The sequence below is a fragment of the Cuculus canorus genome, chromosome 2 (genome assembly GCF_017976375.1).
Source record: "Cuculus canorus isolate bCucCan1 chromosome 2, bCucCan1.pri, whole genome shotgun sequence".
In the NCBI taxonomy this organism is placed as follows: Eukaryota; Metazoa; Chordata; class Aves; order Cuculiformes; family Cuculidae; genus Cuculus; species Cuculus canorus.
The window spans coordinates 25130685-25148169 of NC_071402.1; the positions used below are offsets into that span (position 1 = coordinate 25130685).

At 40.4% G+C, this 17485-nt stretch overlaps 1 protein-coding gene across 5 annotated transcripts; it reads left to right on the plus strand.

Moving 5' to 3' along the window:
- Positions 1–30: 30 nt before the first annotated feature.
- MTERF3 (mitochondrial transcription termination factor 3) lies at positions 31–14117 on the plus strand. 5 transcript variants are annotated; one of them, XM_054057555.1, is made up of 8 exons: positions 31–123; positions 635–986; positions 3130–3282; positions 4294–4483; positions 7687–7834; positions 9060–9131; positions 11941–12102; positions 13858–14117. In XM_054057555.1, exons 2-8 carry the CDS (start codon positions 656–658, stop codon positions 14050–14052), a joined length of 1251 nt encoding a protein of 416 aa, XP_053913530.1. In that variant the 5' UTR covers positions 31–123; positions 635–655; the 3' UTR covers positions 14053–14117. The 5 variants fall into 5 exon arrangements, 4 of the variants coding, with proteins under 4 accessions (XP_053913530.1, XP_053913527.1, XP_053913528.1 ...); XM_054057552.1 differs by having other exon boundaries at positions 117–223; XM_054057553.1 differs by lacking the exon at positions 31–123 and adding an exon at positions 255–329.
- Positions 14118–17485: the final 3368 nt, after the last annotated feature.

The following is a 17485-nucleotide window of genomic DNA, read 5'->3' on the forward strand; positions in this document are numbered from 1 at the left end:
AGCGCCGCGCCCGCCTCGTCGAGGGGCGGAGCTCGCCCCGCCGCGCCCACGCGGGAGGGAGCAAGGAACGAACGAAGCAGAGTGGAGGGGGAACGGAACCAACCCTCCCCCTTCGAGCAAGCGGTAGGAAGGACGCTTATCTGCCTGTTCCCCCCTCCTTATTCCGGAATGGTCTCGCCTGGGCCGCGGGGCGCGCACGTGGGCTGGGCCGCGCGCGGGGCAGGTGAGGCGCGGGCGGGTCGAGGGCGACCTTCCTTGCCCTCGGGCAGACCGGGACGGCCGCCGAGGCGTGGCAAGCATGGTCTGGCCTCCAGTCGCCCCGTGACAGGGTGTGAGGCGAGGGCGCTGTGTGGAGGCCGTTGCTCTCGGGACGCGTTTAGGCCCTGCCCGGGCTCCCCCCACCCCCCCACCCCCCCCCCGCCCGCGAGGGAACGGCTGTCTGAGGGCAGCGGCCTTCAGAGCCGGTTCTTCTCAGTTCCGCCTCCGCTTGGCGCGCGTTTAAAGCCTCTAAGCGGCTCTTTGGTCCTTGATGGCGAGTGGTTTCTGCTTTAGGGCTTAGGGAATTAACATGCGCGCTCCCAGCCCTGCGGACAAGGCAGCGCCTGTTTTGCTCCAACGTTTTCACTTTCTCCAGGATGCGGCGCTGAGGTGGGAGATGGCTTGGTGGGCTCGGCAGGCCTCCAGCTGCCGGTGCCTGCTGCGAACGGCCCGTGCTCCTGAATTTCCTGGGAGGCTGAGGGGCCGCAGCACTAGCGCACGGGGCAGCGCTGGGTTCGCCCCGCTCTCTCTGCTGCCTTCAAGAGAGGACGTTCTTCCGTGGGGACTGCAGGCATACAGGCGTGCATCTGTAGGAAGCTGTTCTCCACCTGATGATGCCAAGGATGGATCCTTTCCTTCTCCTGAAAGTTACTCGCCGTCACCAGTCAAACAGGAACAAGCAAAAGCAGAATCATTACCTGGTCTGAACGCAGAAATCTTGTATGAAGGTAAGAGGCCGTAAGAATACCATTTCTCCCTTAATCTCTAAATCATGCTTTCAGTATTATCCTTCCATTTCCTGTTTTGGCCTATCTAAAACATTTATCTGAGGTTCCTGACTTTCACTTGTTTTTAGGCCCATAGTCAACACAGAATTCCTGTGGTCACTCTAGCATACAGATTACCTTTAAGCCAAGATAAAGAATGTTTGGGGTAGAAACATCGTTCTGGAACTGCTGTTTGAAGGGCTTTTCTTTTCATAACTCTACTTGCAGCAGCTGAGCGGTAGCCTTTCCCTCATAGTTGTGCTGGTATAAGATAAAAAGTTTTGTTTCTTATTTTTGTGTTGGCTTTTTTGAGTAGGAGTTGGGGAGGCCACACCTGAAGCAGCTCCCAAAACGCAGCCGTTTGAATGATTAGAGATGAACAACAGGAGGCAGCAGAGTGTGCAGGCTGCCTAAGCGCTGCCCTGATGAGAAACGGTAGTTAAACTGTCTCCTGAAGAAAGGAAATTGATGCAAGGTCGCCGTGGTGTTGTTGCCCAAAGGAAATTGCCTCACTCTTCTGTACTCTTTTATCTAAGTGAGGATGAAAAAATGCCATCCTCTGAAAATAATTCCAGTATGCTGAGTACACTTGCTCTGGGTTACTAAACAGTTTTGTACGTTCAGATTGAACTGTGAGCTCAGCCAGCCTGGATCCTACAGAGCTTATTTTTGGGGTGAGATCTATGTGTCTGTGCAGCTGTTTCTGAAAACAGTGCTGCACCAGAACTGACTGACAGCCAGCTCATATGTGTCTGCACCTGTGGTGCAGTTTATCTATGTGCCACATCTTTATATGCACACAGACTTAATGTTGTATATGTGTGTGTGAAGCATACAGTTGTGAGTGTATGGAATGGAATAAACATATTTGCTAGGTTTTTTGGGGTTTTTTTCTGATAACTTGAGGTATGCTTCCTGATAGGGTGTTTAAAGAACTTAAAGTGGCAAAAAAAAGGGGCACTTGTGCTTCTGTAATGGATCTTGTTCAGTCTTGAACAAGCTGAAAAAAATATGTGATATCCATATAATTGCTATAGAGTTCTTATTACTGTGTAAGCTACAAATGTTGCTAAAAAATGTTTTGCTGTGCTTTTGTTTCTAAGGCCTTGAGAAAAAGAAGTGGTAAGACCTTCAACAGTTGTTGAACGAGTCTAAGCAGCTCTTCCTGGAACATTAGGATCATCCTACTTATTTTGAAACCTATCTTGGTAGTTAGTTCTGATGTGGCTTTGGTTGCTTGACACAGAAGACTGCTACTATAGTCTCTAGGAAGTTATCGTGCAAAAGTACAGGACCCAGAAAATCCCCATCCTGAAAGGTTTGTAATTAGAGCTGTTGATCAGTAATCGGTTTGATAACTGAGGTGGAGACTAGCAGCCAGCCTGCAAAACAGTAATCTTGATGTAGCTACTGTGAACTCCTGTTAATGGGAAAATAGATCAGTTGGAGAAATAGTTTTTAAAAAGTCACTGAGCTCTGTGACTTGGAACACTGAAGAGGAAGCAAGCAGAATGATATTCACTTGGAAACTTTAATGGGTAGGAAATGGAGCTTGATTTCTTTAGCTGTTTGAGGTGTTGGCAGTCGGCAGTCATTCTGTAGTAGACAAGACGTGATAGCTTGATTGGAGTTGGCTGTGAAATACCTTGAAAGTTGAAACAACTGCAGTTCGGGCATCGTATTCAGAAGAGGCACAAAGCAGTAGGCTTGTCAGATTGTGAAAAAAAATCTTTGCAGTAGCCTTTGATCTGGATGTGATCAGGCAAGAATGCATTCATGAGGACATGAAAGACTTTTTCAAGAAGGTGATTTATCTGTAGTCTGCAGTGATTAAGGCAGCAGACTGAAAGCAGTCTTGCTGGGTACTGGGCTCAGATTTGGCCACATGAGCAAGAGCTGATGGGCAATGACAAGGAAATGAAACGGAGACAAGAACTGTGAGTAGAGTCTAGGTTTCCTGTGTTTTCAAATAATAATTGGCTGTTCATCTCATGCACAGTGTTCTTGCATTTTGACATGGATTTTAAGAGATATGTATAGTGTTTGATGCAAGCAGCTTTGTCTTTCACAAAATGCATTTGGGCCCTCTATACTTGTTTCTTAGGCTGGGATGACATCCCACCTTCTTCTGCTTTGGAGGAGATTTCTGAGGAAGAAGCCGTACAGATCATTGCAGAACCACTTCTTCCTCTCCAGTCTTCCACGCTCCGAGAATATGTTGATCACTCGGAAACCCTGGCAAAACTTGTCCACCTAGGTATGTGTAACTTTGTTCCGCCCAGATTTGCTGTGTCAGGGGCTTTGGAGGTTCTGTAATTTGTGTTTTGATCTTACTTGTTGCTTTGTAAGCTTGAAAACAGGAATAGTGACCAATGGCTAAAGGCAGTGGGACGTTATCCAGGGTAAATGGAAAAGAGAAGGGACCATATGACTTGCTAGCAGTGCTTCAATTACTTGAAAACAAAGCTGACTAGTTTTAGTCTCACAGTGCTGTTGATGCTAAAAGGAGGATCTCCCACAGCTTCTGAGGTGGGAAGCACTTTGTGTTACTTGATTGGTCTTTGTTCTTTTGGGCTGGTTAATGGTGCTTTAATTTGCTGGGGAAAAAAAAAAAGTTGCCTTGGAAGGCAGGAGAGTGACTGCTGTGCTGAATCTTAGAAGTGGGGCAGAGTAGACTGGAGAGGCAAGAAGGAAAGGATGGAAGAGAGCCTTAGTTTTCATCAAAAAGCATTTGGACTGTGTGAGGATAGCTGAATTCAAGGCTGCTGGCCACATCCTTGTTTCCCAAAAGTGCAAGGAACACTAGAAGGAGGCTGGAGAAATAAATGTTGGAGAAGGGGAGATCTGGCTCCATGTAGTAATAAATTGCTGTGAATGAGCCAGCATCCAAAGGCACTTCACTGCAAAATTGTCCCCTTCCCTTGTATAATGGAATTGGGAATTCATTGCACAACGTACTTACGTGCAACAAGAGTAGATCTTTGTGTGGCACGTGCTAGTGTACTTGATTCCTCGCATACAGGTTTCATTGCAAATGTCATCCTTCAAAAAATAAACTCAGCAAAAGTGTCTAAAATGACTGCTTGTTTTATCTGGAATCTTTCCACAATACACAAGGTATTGTGACCTTGCTGGGTTGAGCAATTTAAGTGTGCTGAATCAGTGCAAAAAGGGGTAGTCTTATAAATTTCAACATGCCTTCCTGATACATTTATAGGAAGTAGAGTCTGTGTTTAATTAAAGCAATATCTAATTTTGTTTGTTGTAGGAGTTGACTTATCCCAGGTGGAGAAACGTCAAAAGGCAGGCCAACTCTTACTGACCTTGGACTTTGAAAAAGATATAAAAAAAGTACTTCTCTTTCTTAAGGATGTTGGTGTGGAAGACAATCAGCTGGGACCATTCCTCACCAAAAATCCATACATTCTTGGTGAAGATCTGGAAGCTTTAGAAACTAGGTAGGCCTTTGAAATTGCAGCAAGGTGTTAAGCCGTTTGGCTTGAAGATCTAGTTTCCCAGTTGGCTTAACTTTGTCTGAACCTGTGTTGCTGCTGCTTCCTTTCTCGTTCGATCCCTGGTTCTGTGTTCCTGTGCACTCTCCCATCAGTCAGCACATGACCCACATGTGGTGGTGTCATAAGTTGAATCAACACTCTGGTCTGCCTGAAGACTGACCATTAACAAATTTCTGCTCATTCCTGTCTCTGCCACAGAGGAAGCAGCTTGATATCCTAGGCCATTTGCTTCACCCGTGTCAACTCAGATTCCAAAATGTTAGTCCTTGTGGCTTTACCTAAATTTGTTGAACAATATTAACCTCTTTGGTCATGCTTTTAAACTGCTATTCTAGATGATATGTATACCTATACCTTGTGAATTCTGCAGTAAAAGAAGCAGACCAGATCTCTTCTGTGTTTACACCTAATAGCAGCAGAAGGGTTTTGTGACTTTTTCCCCCCATTGTCCTGCTCAAACTGAGTGCAAGACTACAATGAACTTATGTGAACTTGTGTGTGTTCATATTTGTATGGCCTTAAAGTCTGTAAAATGGACTTTTATTCTTAAAATTACTCCAGACAGGCTTGCATTGATTCAACTGTTCTTTCACAGCATCCTTTGTAGTGAACTCAAAACATCTTGGTATTTAAAAATTCCAGAAAATAAAATCTGCCTGCTTGACTCTTGCATGTAGTAGCTGTCCAAGACAGAAAACTGAAAATACAGCTTTTTTGAAACAAGCACATTGATAAACTCAGGTCTAACATAGACCTAACTTTTCATGTTTCTCTTTGTGTTTTTCCTCCATTATTCCATCCTCCTGTTCAGTAAGTGGCCTTTCAGAAACAATATCAAAAAAGAACTTGTGTCATTTTTCAGCAGTAATTTTGAGTTTACACCAAGTAGTTCACTGTTGCTTATACTCTACTGAAGACAGTATTTTTTGCTATGATAAGCATTCTAACTCTCCTGCGAAGTCGGATATGCTTTTCAATGACTGTCCTGTGGCACTGCCTGGTTAGTGAAGTAGGGGGCTGAACGGGGCAATCCAATTTCTTCATTTTCTGCAGCTTGATTTTTCAGCAAGTTTATCTGTGGTACTGCTGAATGCTTTCCTGCAAGCTTTAAATTAAATGTGCTGCAGAGGGTGTATGGCAGGCTGTGAAGTGAGTGTGTCTAAGATAGCTGGCTCTTGAAAGCTGAGTATCACCTTTGCATAAACACTTTAGTGCAGATGGACGTGGTATTGGTTACATCACTCTGGAATGTTTTATTGCTATGGATTCCAAGTTGCCAGGAAACAAAACACAAATTTCAATAGATTTGGCATTTGACTTCAGACAAACACTGTAAAAGTCAAAACATTCCATAATTCATAACAATTCTGACAGTTGCAAATCAGTGTCTGTACTGCAGCTGCACCAGATGCTTTGTTTTATAGTATTGTTAATGATGACTTAAAACTGTTAACATGCTGCATAGATCTGCTGACCCCTGTAGTAGAACGAGAGCTAACCTTGGTGCCAACACTCACAAATTCATCTCAGGCTTGGGGCAGGTTGGATGATTGTCGATGTTTAATATACCAGTTTACAGAGTCAGGTTGTTACAGTCTTTTCTGCTATCCCTCTTTTAAGCGTCTTGCCTTTCCAGGACATGGAGAAATGCTTCACGTGGGGTCTTAGTGACTTGTTAGCAGAAAGTAAGTGGAGTCAGAAAAACCGGAAAGTTTTATTTTTAATCTGCTTATTTAGCTATGTTTCTAGGATGCTTGGCAGTTGTGCTCTTCAAAATTAACGGAAGAAGTGCAGCGTAGCCAAGCTGCAGCATCGAAAGCATAATGGGATAATTTTTCAAGGGCCAATTATTTATTGTTGTGTTCTGTATTTCCTCCACTCCTAGGCTGTCCTTGCCTTTGGACAAGGAGCCTCTGGGGCTCCTGCAGCTGGCTCCATCAGTATTGTCTGGAGCCTAGGCTGCTACCTTCTGTGTTGGGGTGCCTGCTTAGTTAGGAATTGGTCCTCTAGAGCTTGTTATCAGATATCATGCCTAGAGGTTTTGGGTTTGTCAAGAGGGTTTGTGGAAAGAGAAGGAGGTTGTAATGACTAGAAGGCTTTTTTTTTTTTTTTTTTTTATTTCCACAAGACATAATTTAACACACAGCCAGTCTGTTCCTGAATCTTCCTCTTTAGAATATTCTGCAGCCTGTTTAGTATCTTAATTATTGCCAAGCAAAACCAGTTCTTGTATGCTCCAGGTTCATCTGACAGCAAATACTTGTGTATATGCTCTTCTATAACCAAAGGAAACCTCTTCAAATTGTAGCTTAACCCATGTTCCACCATTTGCAAGAAAACTTGCTGTGTCCTTTTTATTTTATGTGCTGTATTTGCCCCCGTTGAGTCCTTTTTCTGGGAGCTGTGGCAATTATCTATTGCAAGAACTACTTGAAATAGAATTTCACTTTCACTTGAATTCAGCAAAGTCTGTAAGAAGTTTTGCATTGGAAAGAAAGCTAGCTCTGTTAAACATAAAAATTTTAGTCAGCTCTTTCACCTTTCTGACAAACAGATGTTTTGTAACTAAATCCTTGGCCCAGTAACTGAAAGTAGGGACCTATTGTAACAAAAGTAACTTCAGCTGATTTAGGAATGTCTTTGGACAATGTCTCTACAGATGGCATTGTTGTATGATATTTCTACTCCAGTGCTATTGGGAAAACAGGGATGTATGAGGTATAGTACTCTGTTCTTTCAGCAGTAAAAATGGAATTCATTAAAATAGCAAAAGGCTGTATATATCTTCTTGTCTATACCCTGTGATGATCTATTAATGTGTTTGCAATCTAGGAGACAGGCTGGTAGTTAAACATAGGTTAATGTAGTTATCTGCTCAAGTACAGCTGGAAGGAATTAAAATCTGTCTTCAGTATTGACATTCTGCTCTGAGGTTTATTTTGCTTCTAATTAATTGGAAGAGATGGTATTTTGCTTTTATGATAACTGCAGATTTCCCCCTAATTATTTTTGGCAGGGTTGCATGTTAATGCTAGAACATCTGTCCATTTATAAGATATCACTGAGGAATTTAAGCAAGTACTGAATAAATGGAGGCAATAAAATTTTCATCACTGGATTTTATTTTGTTTTTGTTCTCTTTCTAGAGTGGCTTACCTAAAATCAAAAAAATTTGGTAAGGCAGAAATTGCTCAGATGGTCTCAAGAGCTCCGTATTTGCTGTTGTTTTCAGTGGAAAGGCTGGATAACAGACTGGGTTTCTTCAAAAACGAACTTGGTCTCAGTGTAAAACAGGTAAAGACCATACACTTTAGATACTTTGGTATTGACAACCCTGAGCGAAGCCTTGGAATGTGAACACTTGAAGTGTTTGGAGGTTTTTCACAAACTTCAGTGACATTACTGATGCTAACATAGAGGGTTACAGGATAGCATGTTTTTTAACTGTCTCTAGAAGTAATATGGGCAGGTAATATTCAAAGGTCCTGAAGTACAGTCCTTGAAGATGATCTGCTGCAGGTTATCATCAAACAAGCGTGTGTGTGTCCTGTTTTATCATCTGAGGTGGGTCAAAGGACTGAATCAGCAAGCAGCTTTTTTAATTTCTAGAAAGTTAATTGGCTGTCTTCTCTTCACAACACTGTTAACATACTTATTGGTGAAAAATAGTCTAATCTGTGAATATCACATCGAACTAAATGCCAGATCGCTCACCAAGAGTAACCTCTGAGTTCTCTCATAAAAGTGCTTACCGTGTTATGAGCGTAGCAGGTATTTAGTACCATGCTTCAGGACATAAAGAGGAGGCAATAGCTGGAGTTGCCTTTAATAAGCAGGCAGGGTTGGTTGTTCCCTGCTGTAGCTAGGGATTGCAATAAATGGCAAGTTCCAAGTGGAATCTGGTGTATTTCTGTTGGCTTCTATTTGCTGAACAGTCATAGCTGTCACTGTGCCCTTTCCTTGCTTAAGGTAAGATATCTCTCTGGAAAAGGGTTTAGTCACTGCCTTGTGCTCGAGGCAGATTACGAGTAATCACATGGCTTAGGGGATGTGGAGTAATTTCTTGTATTGCCATTATACTCTGGTCTCACTAGTTTCTCAGGCAGGCAAGTTCCACTGCAGCTGAAAAATCCCTTTATAGCCTTTATCGGCTTGTGTTTTTCTTGCTGCTTTTAAAAAGGTGGGAAGAAACAATCTTGAGCACTGAGAGAGATTGGGCATTTGAGTATACTTTCTACTTCTAGGGTATGCTTTTACTCCCTGTCTGGTTTACAACAGCTATGTTGTTTTTTGTTTTCTAAATGAAAATATTTGAGTATCTTTTTGCATCTTGAGTTTGCATAAAGCAACAATTTGTTATCTTTGGGGTAGAAATAAAATGAAATGCAAATGAGAGTGCATCCTTCTTCCAGCTCGGGGAAAAAAAGTTTATGTGATATCTCCATCTTTCTTTCCCAGATGGATTCACAAACAAGCTTTCAGTAATAGTCTTTCCTTTGTGTATTTTCCCTAATTGTAGACAAAGGATCTGGTAATTCGTCTTCCAAGGCTACTGACTGGCAAATTGGAGCCTGTAAAAGAAAATCTTCAGGTGAGCTTATTAGTAGATATTAAAGGTGTATTGTATATCAACATAGATTAGGAGTTGATGGAAGATAAAATTTCTGGAGGAGAATCCTGCACAGAAAGAACTTAATTAAATAATTTTAGTGAAGATATAAAATAACTGAGCATTTTTTAAACAATTTATTTTCCTCTATAGCTTGCAAGCTTACGCCACATGTGGAGCTGTAGCTTATTCTGTTTTCTACTCTGATGTAGGTTAGGAACATAATCTGAGTCCCTTCCTGCCAAAATTTGATATCTGATGACACAAATTGTTAGCCATTTTTTATGACAAGGGAAAAACAGGGCCTACTCCTTCCTTTTTTTTTTTTTCCCCTTAATTATTATGTTATTTTGCTAACTTGGATTGTCCATGAGGATTTAGGAGCAAGAAATGTGCAGTTGATTATTTTCCTCTTGGCAGGTAGCTAGCCTGCCAAAATGTGCATTTGACACCTATTGTCTGATAGCAGCTGTTCGTTATTAACAACTGTTGGGTAAATAACTTCAAACCCACAGGGACTCCTTTCCCCTTTGAAAATGTAACTATGTATTGGTTTAATTATTGTGCTGTAAAGCCATCTAGGCCAAACAGCATGATGTGGTATAACAATTTGAGAAATCCCATTATCCTATAATGCGTAACTATGAATTAAAATATATAATTTTCAGACAGACTCACTGCTCTGAAATTCTTAAACACTGGGAATCTTTCAATCTGAAACGTGTGTGTGGTAAGAGAGGAGACTGGAAAGTAGCAGACTGTTCCAATTAATAGTGCTTTCATTTTAATGAACATTGTTTCAACTGGCTAGGGATTCAGTATACCATAATGAATGTGTTTTTAAGATCCTGACTTGTATGTGACTATCTTGTCTATCTACCAAAAAGTGTATAGCATAGCATCCTTACTTGTAACATGTTCTAGAGAGAGATTTTTAGGTTCTCCACTATTAGAATCTACTGATACTTAGAGGCTCCAGCATTTCAGGAGGTTGGATTACTTGGATTCAGAATCTGGGTTCACTCCTGTATCTCCTAAGCTGGAGGTGGGCAGGCAGTACTCAAAGAGAAACCATATACCAGCAGTTCACAAGTGATTTGGTCGTATCCCTCATTCTGAGTTTACTGTTAGTTAGAAACAACTGCTTTAGCTGATATTGGTTGTCAAAAAATATCAGTCATCTACTAAATGAGCTGAAGGGTGGCTTCTTCCATCGTCTGATGGTTTCATGCAGCACAATTAGAGATTCACTAATAGGGTAAAAATGGACAGCTTGCACTAATGCTGCCTGTTGTGGGAATCATATGGAATATGTTGAATATCGCTGGGGCTTACACAATAAAGTTACCAGCGTACATGGTCTAGAGAGTTACTGAATATTAAATATGTTTGCTTTCAAACTGAGTACAATGAAAGCATCTTACACTTGACCTCACCACTTATGGCAACAGAGAGCTGTTCCATTCCAGACTAGCAAAAACAACGCTCAAGATTCTTGCCACAACTACCTCTACAGTGGAGACAGCTGTACATCTCCACTGATTTAACATCAGATCTTACTCTCAGTTGTGTGTCTTGATGCAGTAAGTTACCCCACCACTCAGATCCATGAAAAACACCACTAAAGTGCAAACACATCTCTTCTTACTTGAATGCTGTTGTAATTGATTAGTATTTCTTGTGATATACAAGTGTTTACAAAGCAGATGAGGAAGAACCAGGAGATGAAAGACCTGATTTTAGTTACCTTTAGAAACAATTCCCTGTAAGGATCTAGAAGTCCTAAGGTGATAGCTTCAAAACCCAGATGCTGAGCTCTTCCCTTTGTATTTGCCAGGCAGTTCTGGAAAAGAGCTGCAGTCTTGGCGCATCAAACTGGAAGAACAAAAAGCATCACCTTTTTGCCAGCTGAAGAAGTACCTGAGTTGGCTTTGAAAGTCTGGTTATGCTGACTGGCAAGCACACCCACTTCATGATTGAAAACAAGCTGCTTGTAAATGTCACTGGAGGATAGAAGAAATGGCTGAGTTACCAGACACTCTTGTGTCCTGAATTCCTTTCTCAACAACTCAATGAACTGCTTGCTGTTATGCACTTTGAGAAGAGTGTTCATGGGTTTTATTGAAAAAATGTGTTTTGTTTTCCTCTTGGGAAACTATAATTGAAGTCAAGGCAGTCTCTGAAAAAGACATCTTACTTCAGACATTAACCAACTGTAAGATAAGTTGAATACACTGCGTATTCTACACATCTCTTTGAGGTTCAACAGACTTCAGTTGAAGAATACAGGACTGAGAATATCCTCCTTAATATAAAAATATAATTTGGATACATTAGCAAAAGAAATGGCACATTAACAAAAGTTGTTACTAGCCATTTGATTGCTGTGTTTTACAGAGATCCACAACTAAAACGTCAGTCTCTTTTGACAGCTTGGTATTGAAACTGATAACAGATTCTTAGAAGGGAATTTTAATGCTTGTAACTGCCAAGCATATGGAGGCACGGCTTTTTTGTTCTTATCTCAGACAAGCTAAAAAATACATAGCATTCACAGGAGTCATCTTTACTTCAGAGATATGCTATAAAGAAATGACATTTACTCCAAATGATAAATAATTTGCACTGTCTGACTTGAGAAGAACTGGAGTGGCAGATATTGTGGGTTGCATTCTTGTTGCTGTGTGACAAAGGGTAGAAGAATTTTGCATTTGTTTATTTGAGCAGCATGTTAAATTGGGGTAAGTTTGCTTAGCTGACTTTTGAAGATAAAATACTGATCTTTTTTCAGGTTTGTCAGATTGAACTTGGTTTTCAACGTAGTGAAATTCAACAGATTGTATTTAAAACCCCCAAGATTTTAACTGCAAGTAAAAAGAAACTCAAACAGACATTTGACTACTTACACAACATAATGGGCATCCCCCACCGCATACTTACTCACTTTCCTCAGGTAAGATGTTAATCTGGGAATAAATTGTAGATGCTTTTTGCTCAGCTACTTTACTAGTTTGGTGCTGGTGGTGGAGCCTCCTTGTTTGCAAGACACATGAATTGTTAACTTGTCTGTGTTTTTTTTACTCTAATCAAGATAACTTTTATTAGCAATTCAGGAAACATTGACGATTCTAGTGTGGAAGTGCCCTTCTCCCCCGGCACACATGACACCATGACCTCTAGTCTTGTGAATTTTTAGGTTTTCAACAGAAGTAATTATGCTTGTCTCTTTAGGATTCATGTCTGCTTAGGGATTCCTTGTCCTGAAATCCTACCTAGCTAAGAGATACAAGGGAAGACAGATCACAAAGATCTGTTTATTAGATGTCACATGCCTAAAAATATTTATCTTGGATTTGTCCAGTTAAAATATAAATTCTATAGATTCTAGGATTTGAAAATGTAGTTCAGAGGCAAGACAAGTTCTGTCCATTAGACAATCGGATTCTCATTGATCTTCCTGTTGCTGTGGTAGTAGCTAAAAAAAATCACAGGAGTGAAAATAGATTAGTTTCTTGATGACTATTGTGGTTTTTTTTCTATCTCCTTATGACTCTTATTCCCTCACAAATTAAAAGTAGAAAGCATTAGTCACTTCATCCAGTGCTGAGATGCACTCACACTACAAGGAAAGAAAGAAACCCTCTCAACTGCAATAGTTTTCTTCCTAAATCAAGTCCAGTAGAGAATCTAGCTCTCTAACTGGCTAAAAAGCCAGCATTATATGGGGAAATAAAACTACTCCTCGGGATTTTGATTATTTTTCTTGCTATTTAATATATCTTAACAATGTAGCTTGGTATAACTTCTGATTGAGGGGTGCATTTGCTTTCCATGACCTGTGATGACAAGTCTTGCTCACTTTATCCCTCCTTGAGTAGCATAGTCTCTCACCTTTTCAGTAAAAACTCTGCTCACTTTAATTTCTCTAGTATGCATGTTTTCACCAATAACTTCTCTGAAGCAGTGTCTCTCTCTTTAGTTGTACTGCTCAGAAATGCATTTAGATCTCCACTTTCAAGTCTTCTTAATTGTGCATATCTTCTCCATTTATCTATTTTTAGATGTTCCACTGATTTCTTTCATGTTTCCCTTACCATTGTTCTTGCTTTTGACTGTCTGGAATTCTTTTGTGATAAATATCTATAAAGGTAGGCATTGCTGTGCAGGAGAAGACAAGAAGTTGTTTTGAACACTGCTCTGTGCCTTTTAGCTGTGTTATGACAGGAGGTATATGACCCACTCACCTTTTCTGTGGCCGCTGTGTCATCCACTCATTTGTATTATGCCACACAGTCACCTGTTCATTTCTCCCCTGTAACAATGCTCATCTGAATCTGATTGTATAAATAGACACTTCTGATAATAGAGGGAAAATGCTTAGGTATTCTTGCTCTCTGTTTCTAAATGTCTCCTCTCCATTTTCTCGGCTGTGATTACACAAAGGTTATACAGTTATCATATACAAACACAAAACCTAACGTGCTTAAGACACTCCCTGATTTTCCTTGTGTATGCACCTCAGCTTATTGTATTAAGGCATTTCTTTAGAGTTTAGGTAATTTATATATGAATGGAACATAACTGGTGTTTGATATAAAATGAGAAGAAAAGATGCAAATTGTGTTTTCTCCCTAGATCTTCAATTTGTCTAAAAAAGTGTCTGAAATTTAGACAACCAAGAACATTTTTCCCTTTCTTTCTTTCTTAGGTTTTCAACTCAAAGCTATTACGAATCAGAGAAAGACATATGTTTCTTAAATTTTTGGGAAGAGCCCAGTATGACCCAGCACAACCCAGCTACATCTCTCTGGACCAGCTCGTGTCCTTGCCCGATGAGGTGTTTTGTGCAGAGATTGCCAAAGCTTCTATAGAGGACTTTGAAAAATTCTTAAAAACACTTTAATTAGTAACACATGTGAAAAGGAATGGAACAAACATTTATTTAGAAATAAACTTTTTATAAAACTACTCCCTTTTTTGGTCTCTTATCTTCTTAATAACTGTGTTAAGAAAAAGTTGCTTAGGAAATGTATAGGATGTAAAGGCTTGCTGTAATATTCTTTACAGTGACTTAAAAATATTTCAGAAGGATTACGTGAATATTTGTTGTTTGCTACTGATGTAATCCTTGTAATTTATTGCTAACTTAAGTGACAGTGAATGATGCCACATGCTAACAGAAAAGTAAATTAAAGTGGATTTTTTTTTTCCTTTCAATAATTTCAGAGTTTTGGGAGGTGGAAGAACTGGTTAGTGACTTATTCCTTGCCTTGCATTCTGTCTTCTCCCCCCACACTTCCTCCCAAAAATTAGAATAACAAATTAATGCATTAGCGAAGAAGTGACATGTTTACCTGCTTCCATCTTAACAGCTAATAACGGTATTGTCTTCCCGTACGGTGGAAGGAAGTATACTATTGCATAGGTGAAGCCCTTCATATTAAAAAGGCATTTTTCAACAGGTTAAAAAGGTGGGTTTTGTGAGGCTGGCTACTGAAGTTAATTTCCTTGAAGCTGTGCAGTGAAACTTGGTTTGACCCGTAGAAGAAAGAAAACAAACTGAATCTAGGCAAATATCAAAAAGCAAATAAGCTCCTTCTAGATTTCAGGGACATATATAGTTTTTATTTTAGGTCACTTTTCTCTTTCCCATGTTGAGAAGGGGAAGCAGTTTTTCCCCACCCCTGTGAGATCTGTATGGCTTCAGTATACAGGTAACCATACAAAAGAGTATTAGTATGTATTTAGTTGACAGAGTCACCTTGCTTAGTCACCTTGCACCTGAAGTAAATGCTAACATTGGCAATCACGGGAGTATTAAAAGTACCTAATCCTATTGGTAAAGAAATCACATGAATACAGAATTATCAAATGCTTCAGAGTGTATTTGGTCAAAGTGAAGAAAGTGACTAAAACCAAATGTAAACTGTCTGATAGTTTATGTTTCTGTTCTTGCTGCTGAAATAGTTTGGGAAGCTGAAATCCAGATGTTTTCATTTGGATTTAAGCTTATTTAATGAAAAAAGTGTTGATGTTTTAAAAACTTAGTGTTGGAGCTTAAAATACCAATTTGAGTCACAGAAGTGTAAGAGCCTAAAGATTCTGTATGCAGGCAGAAGAATAAAGTTCAAAAGTTCAAATTCCCCTAACAGGTGAGAAATACAGTAAGGTTAAAGAGACATTTAAAGAATGAGAATAGTAGTGAACTCTGGCTCATAAATTGTCTTATCCAAAATAACCTGCAGTTTGAATTACAACACCCAAGAAAAGGAGTGTTGTCAGAATGAGCAGTGTGCAAAATGATTTACTAGGACATCTTCACTTGAAACACAGTAAAAAGCCACATTAATTGTGGCTATGTATATATACAATATATATCTGAGAAGCTCTCTTTTTGTTCTCTTATTCCCCACTCTGTTGGCCTGGGAAGATCACTTGGAATCCTCCACTGAGTAGACTGTTCTTGCTGGTGATGCACGTTTCCTCTAAAGTGGTGGCTGACATGTAATGGCTAAACACTTTTCCCTATTCCTTCCTTTCAAATAAAAATATCTAATATGCTTACTTAGGTTTTGACTCTATTAAGTCCTAATAACAAACTATAGTCTTTAAACAATCTAGTAAAAATTAATGTTCCTGGTAAACAATGTTACTAGAAAGTATGTGGGTTCCTAAAGTTAGAGTAAATCGTTGGCTTTTGCAGATTTATTCCGCTGCCCTTATCATGATTTTGTCACATCATGTGACAAATCATATTACAGAATATGTATATTTTGAACACCTTAAACTTAAGTTTTTCATTCCTTTAACATTTTTAAATGATTGCTGCTAGAGCTAAGCTAATTACTTTGAAATGTTAAATGCATCAACTTATAACAAAATAGCTTCCCAGAAATGCCATGAAGAAAGGAAGCAAAAGATTTCATGTTGGTGCTAAATAGAAAAGGAAGAAAGGATAGCACCTTCATACGAGGACGTGCTGAGAGAGTTGGGGTTGTTCAGCCTGGAGAAGCAAAGGCTCTGAGGAGACCTTATAGGGACCTTTGAGAACCTGAAGGGGCTACAAGAAAGCTGGGGAAAGACTTTTGACAGGGGCATGTATTGATAGGACTGGGGGCAACAGGTATAAAATGGAGAGGGGCAGATTTAGTCCAGGCATAAGGAAGAAATTCTTCATGATGACAATGGTGAGGCACTGGCACAGGTTGCCCAGGGAAGTTCTGGATGACTGATCCCTGGAGGTGTTCAAGGCCAGGTTGGATGGGGCCTTGGGCAGCCTGGTCTGGTGGGATGACCCTGGCCATGCGAGGGGGGTTGGAACTGGATGATCTTCAAGGTCCCTTCCAACCCAAACGATTCTATGATAGAAGAACTTTTTGAGAACCATGTCAAATATTTTGGCTTTAAGATGAAAAAAAAAAAAAATTCTTAGAAGAAATGTTTGGCCTAGAATTATCAAACCTTCAGTAGTCTGCTGGTCTTGATAAGGGCTAGCAGCCCTTGAGAGAGCATGTGGATTAATTGAGGCTTGGTGGATACAATATAGCAAAGCCACTTCCTCATCTACTGACATGCACTCTGAGCTGTGCAGTTTGCCTGTTTATTACATTCCGCTGCCTGCTTTTCAACTGAAATTGCCTATAGTGCCAATATTTCTGGCATAACTTCAAGTATTTCTTGGATAGAGAAAGAAATAGGGAGAGGCAGTGATCTGTGCCTCAGAAAACAGAGCTGTTCATTTGCCAGCTGCTATACCTGAGCAGAGAGAGGGGTCTGTGTCTTGCTTACTGTCCTTTACAAGAATTTTTTTTTACCAAATATTCACCTTTTCCTCTTAGTTTGCTCTTATTTGTTTGCTGTTGGAGCAAATCACAGAACAACTACAAAGATGTTCCGAGGGCTGGAGCACCTCCCATATGAGGACAGGCTCAAAGAGTTGGGGTTGTTCAGCTTGGAGAGGAGAAGGCTCCGAGGAGACCTTATAGCAGCCTTCCAGTACTTAAAGGAGACCTACAGGGAAGCTGGGGAGGGACTCCAGGAATATAGTCACAGGGTGAGGAGTAATGGTTTTAAGATGAAAGAGGGGAGATTTAGATTAGATATTAGGAAGATTTTTTTTTTTCTGCAAGGATGGTGAGGCATAGGAGTAAATTATCCAGAGAAGTCGTGGATGCCTCATCCCTGGTGTGGGTGTTCAAGGCCAGGTTGGATGGGGCTTTGAGAAACTTGATCTAGTGGAAATCCTGCCCATGGCAGGGGGGTTGGAACTGGATGATCTTTAAGGTCCCTTCCAACCCAAACGATTCTATGATTCTGCGAGTTAAATCATCTCAGAC

Excerpts from the sequence above, each read along its gene's own strand:
- MTERF3 (XM_009558013.2), top strand. The coding sequence starts at position 569 with ATGCGCGCTCCCAGCCCTGCGGACAAGGCAGCGCCTGTTTTGCTCCAA. Across the intron at positions 4,484-7,686 it reads CTGGAAGCTTTAGAAACTAG|AGTGGCTTACCTAAAATCAA; the intron begins GTAGGCCTTTGA and ends TTCTCTTTCTAG. Across the intron at positions 7,835-9,059 it reads TTGGTCTCAGTGTAAAACAG|ACAAAGGATCTGGTAATTCG; the intron begins GTAAAGACCATA and ends CCCTAATTGTAG.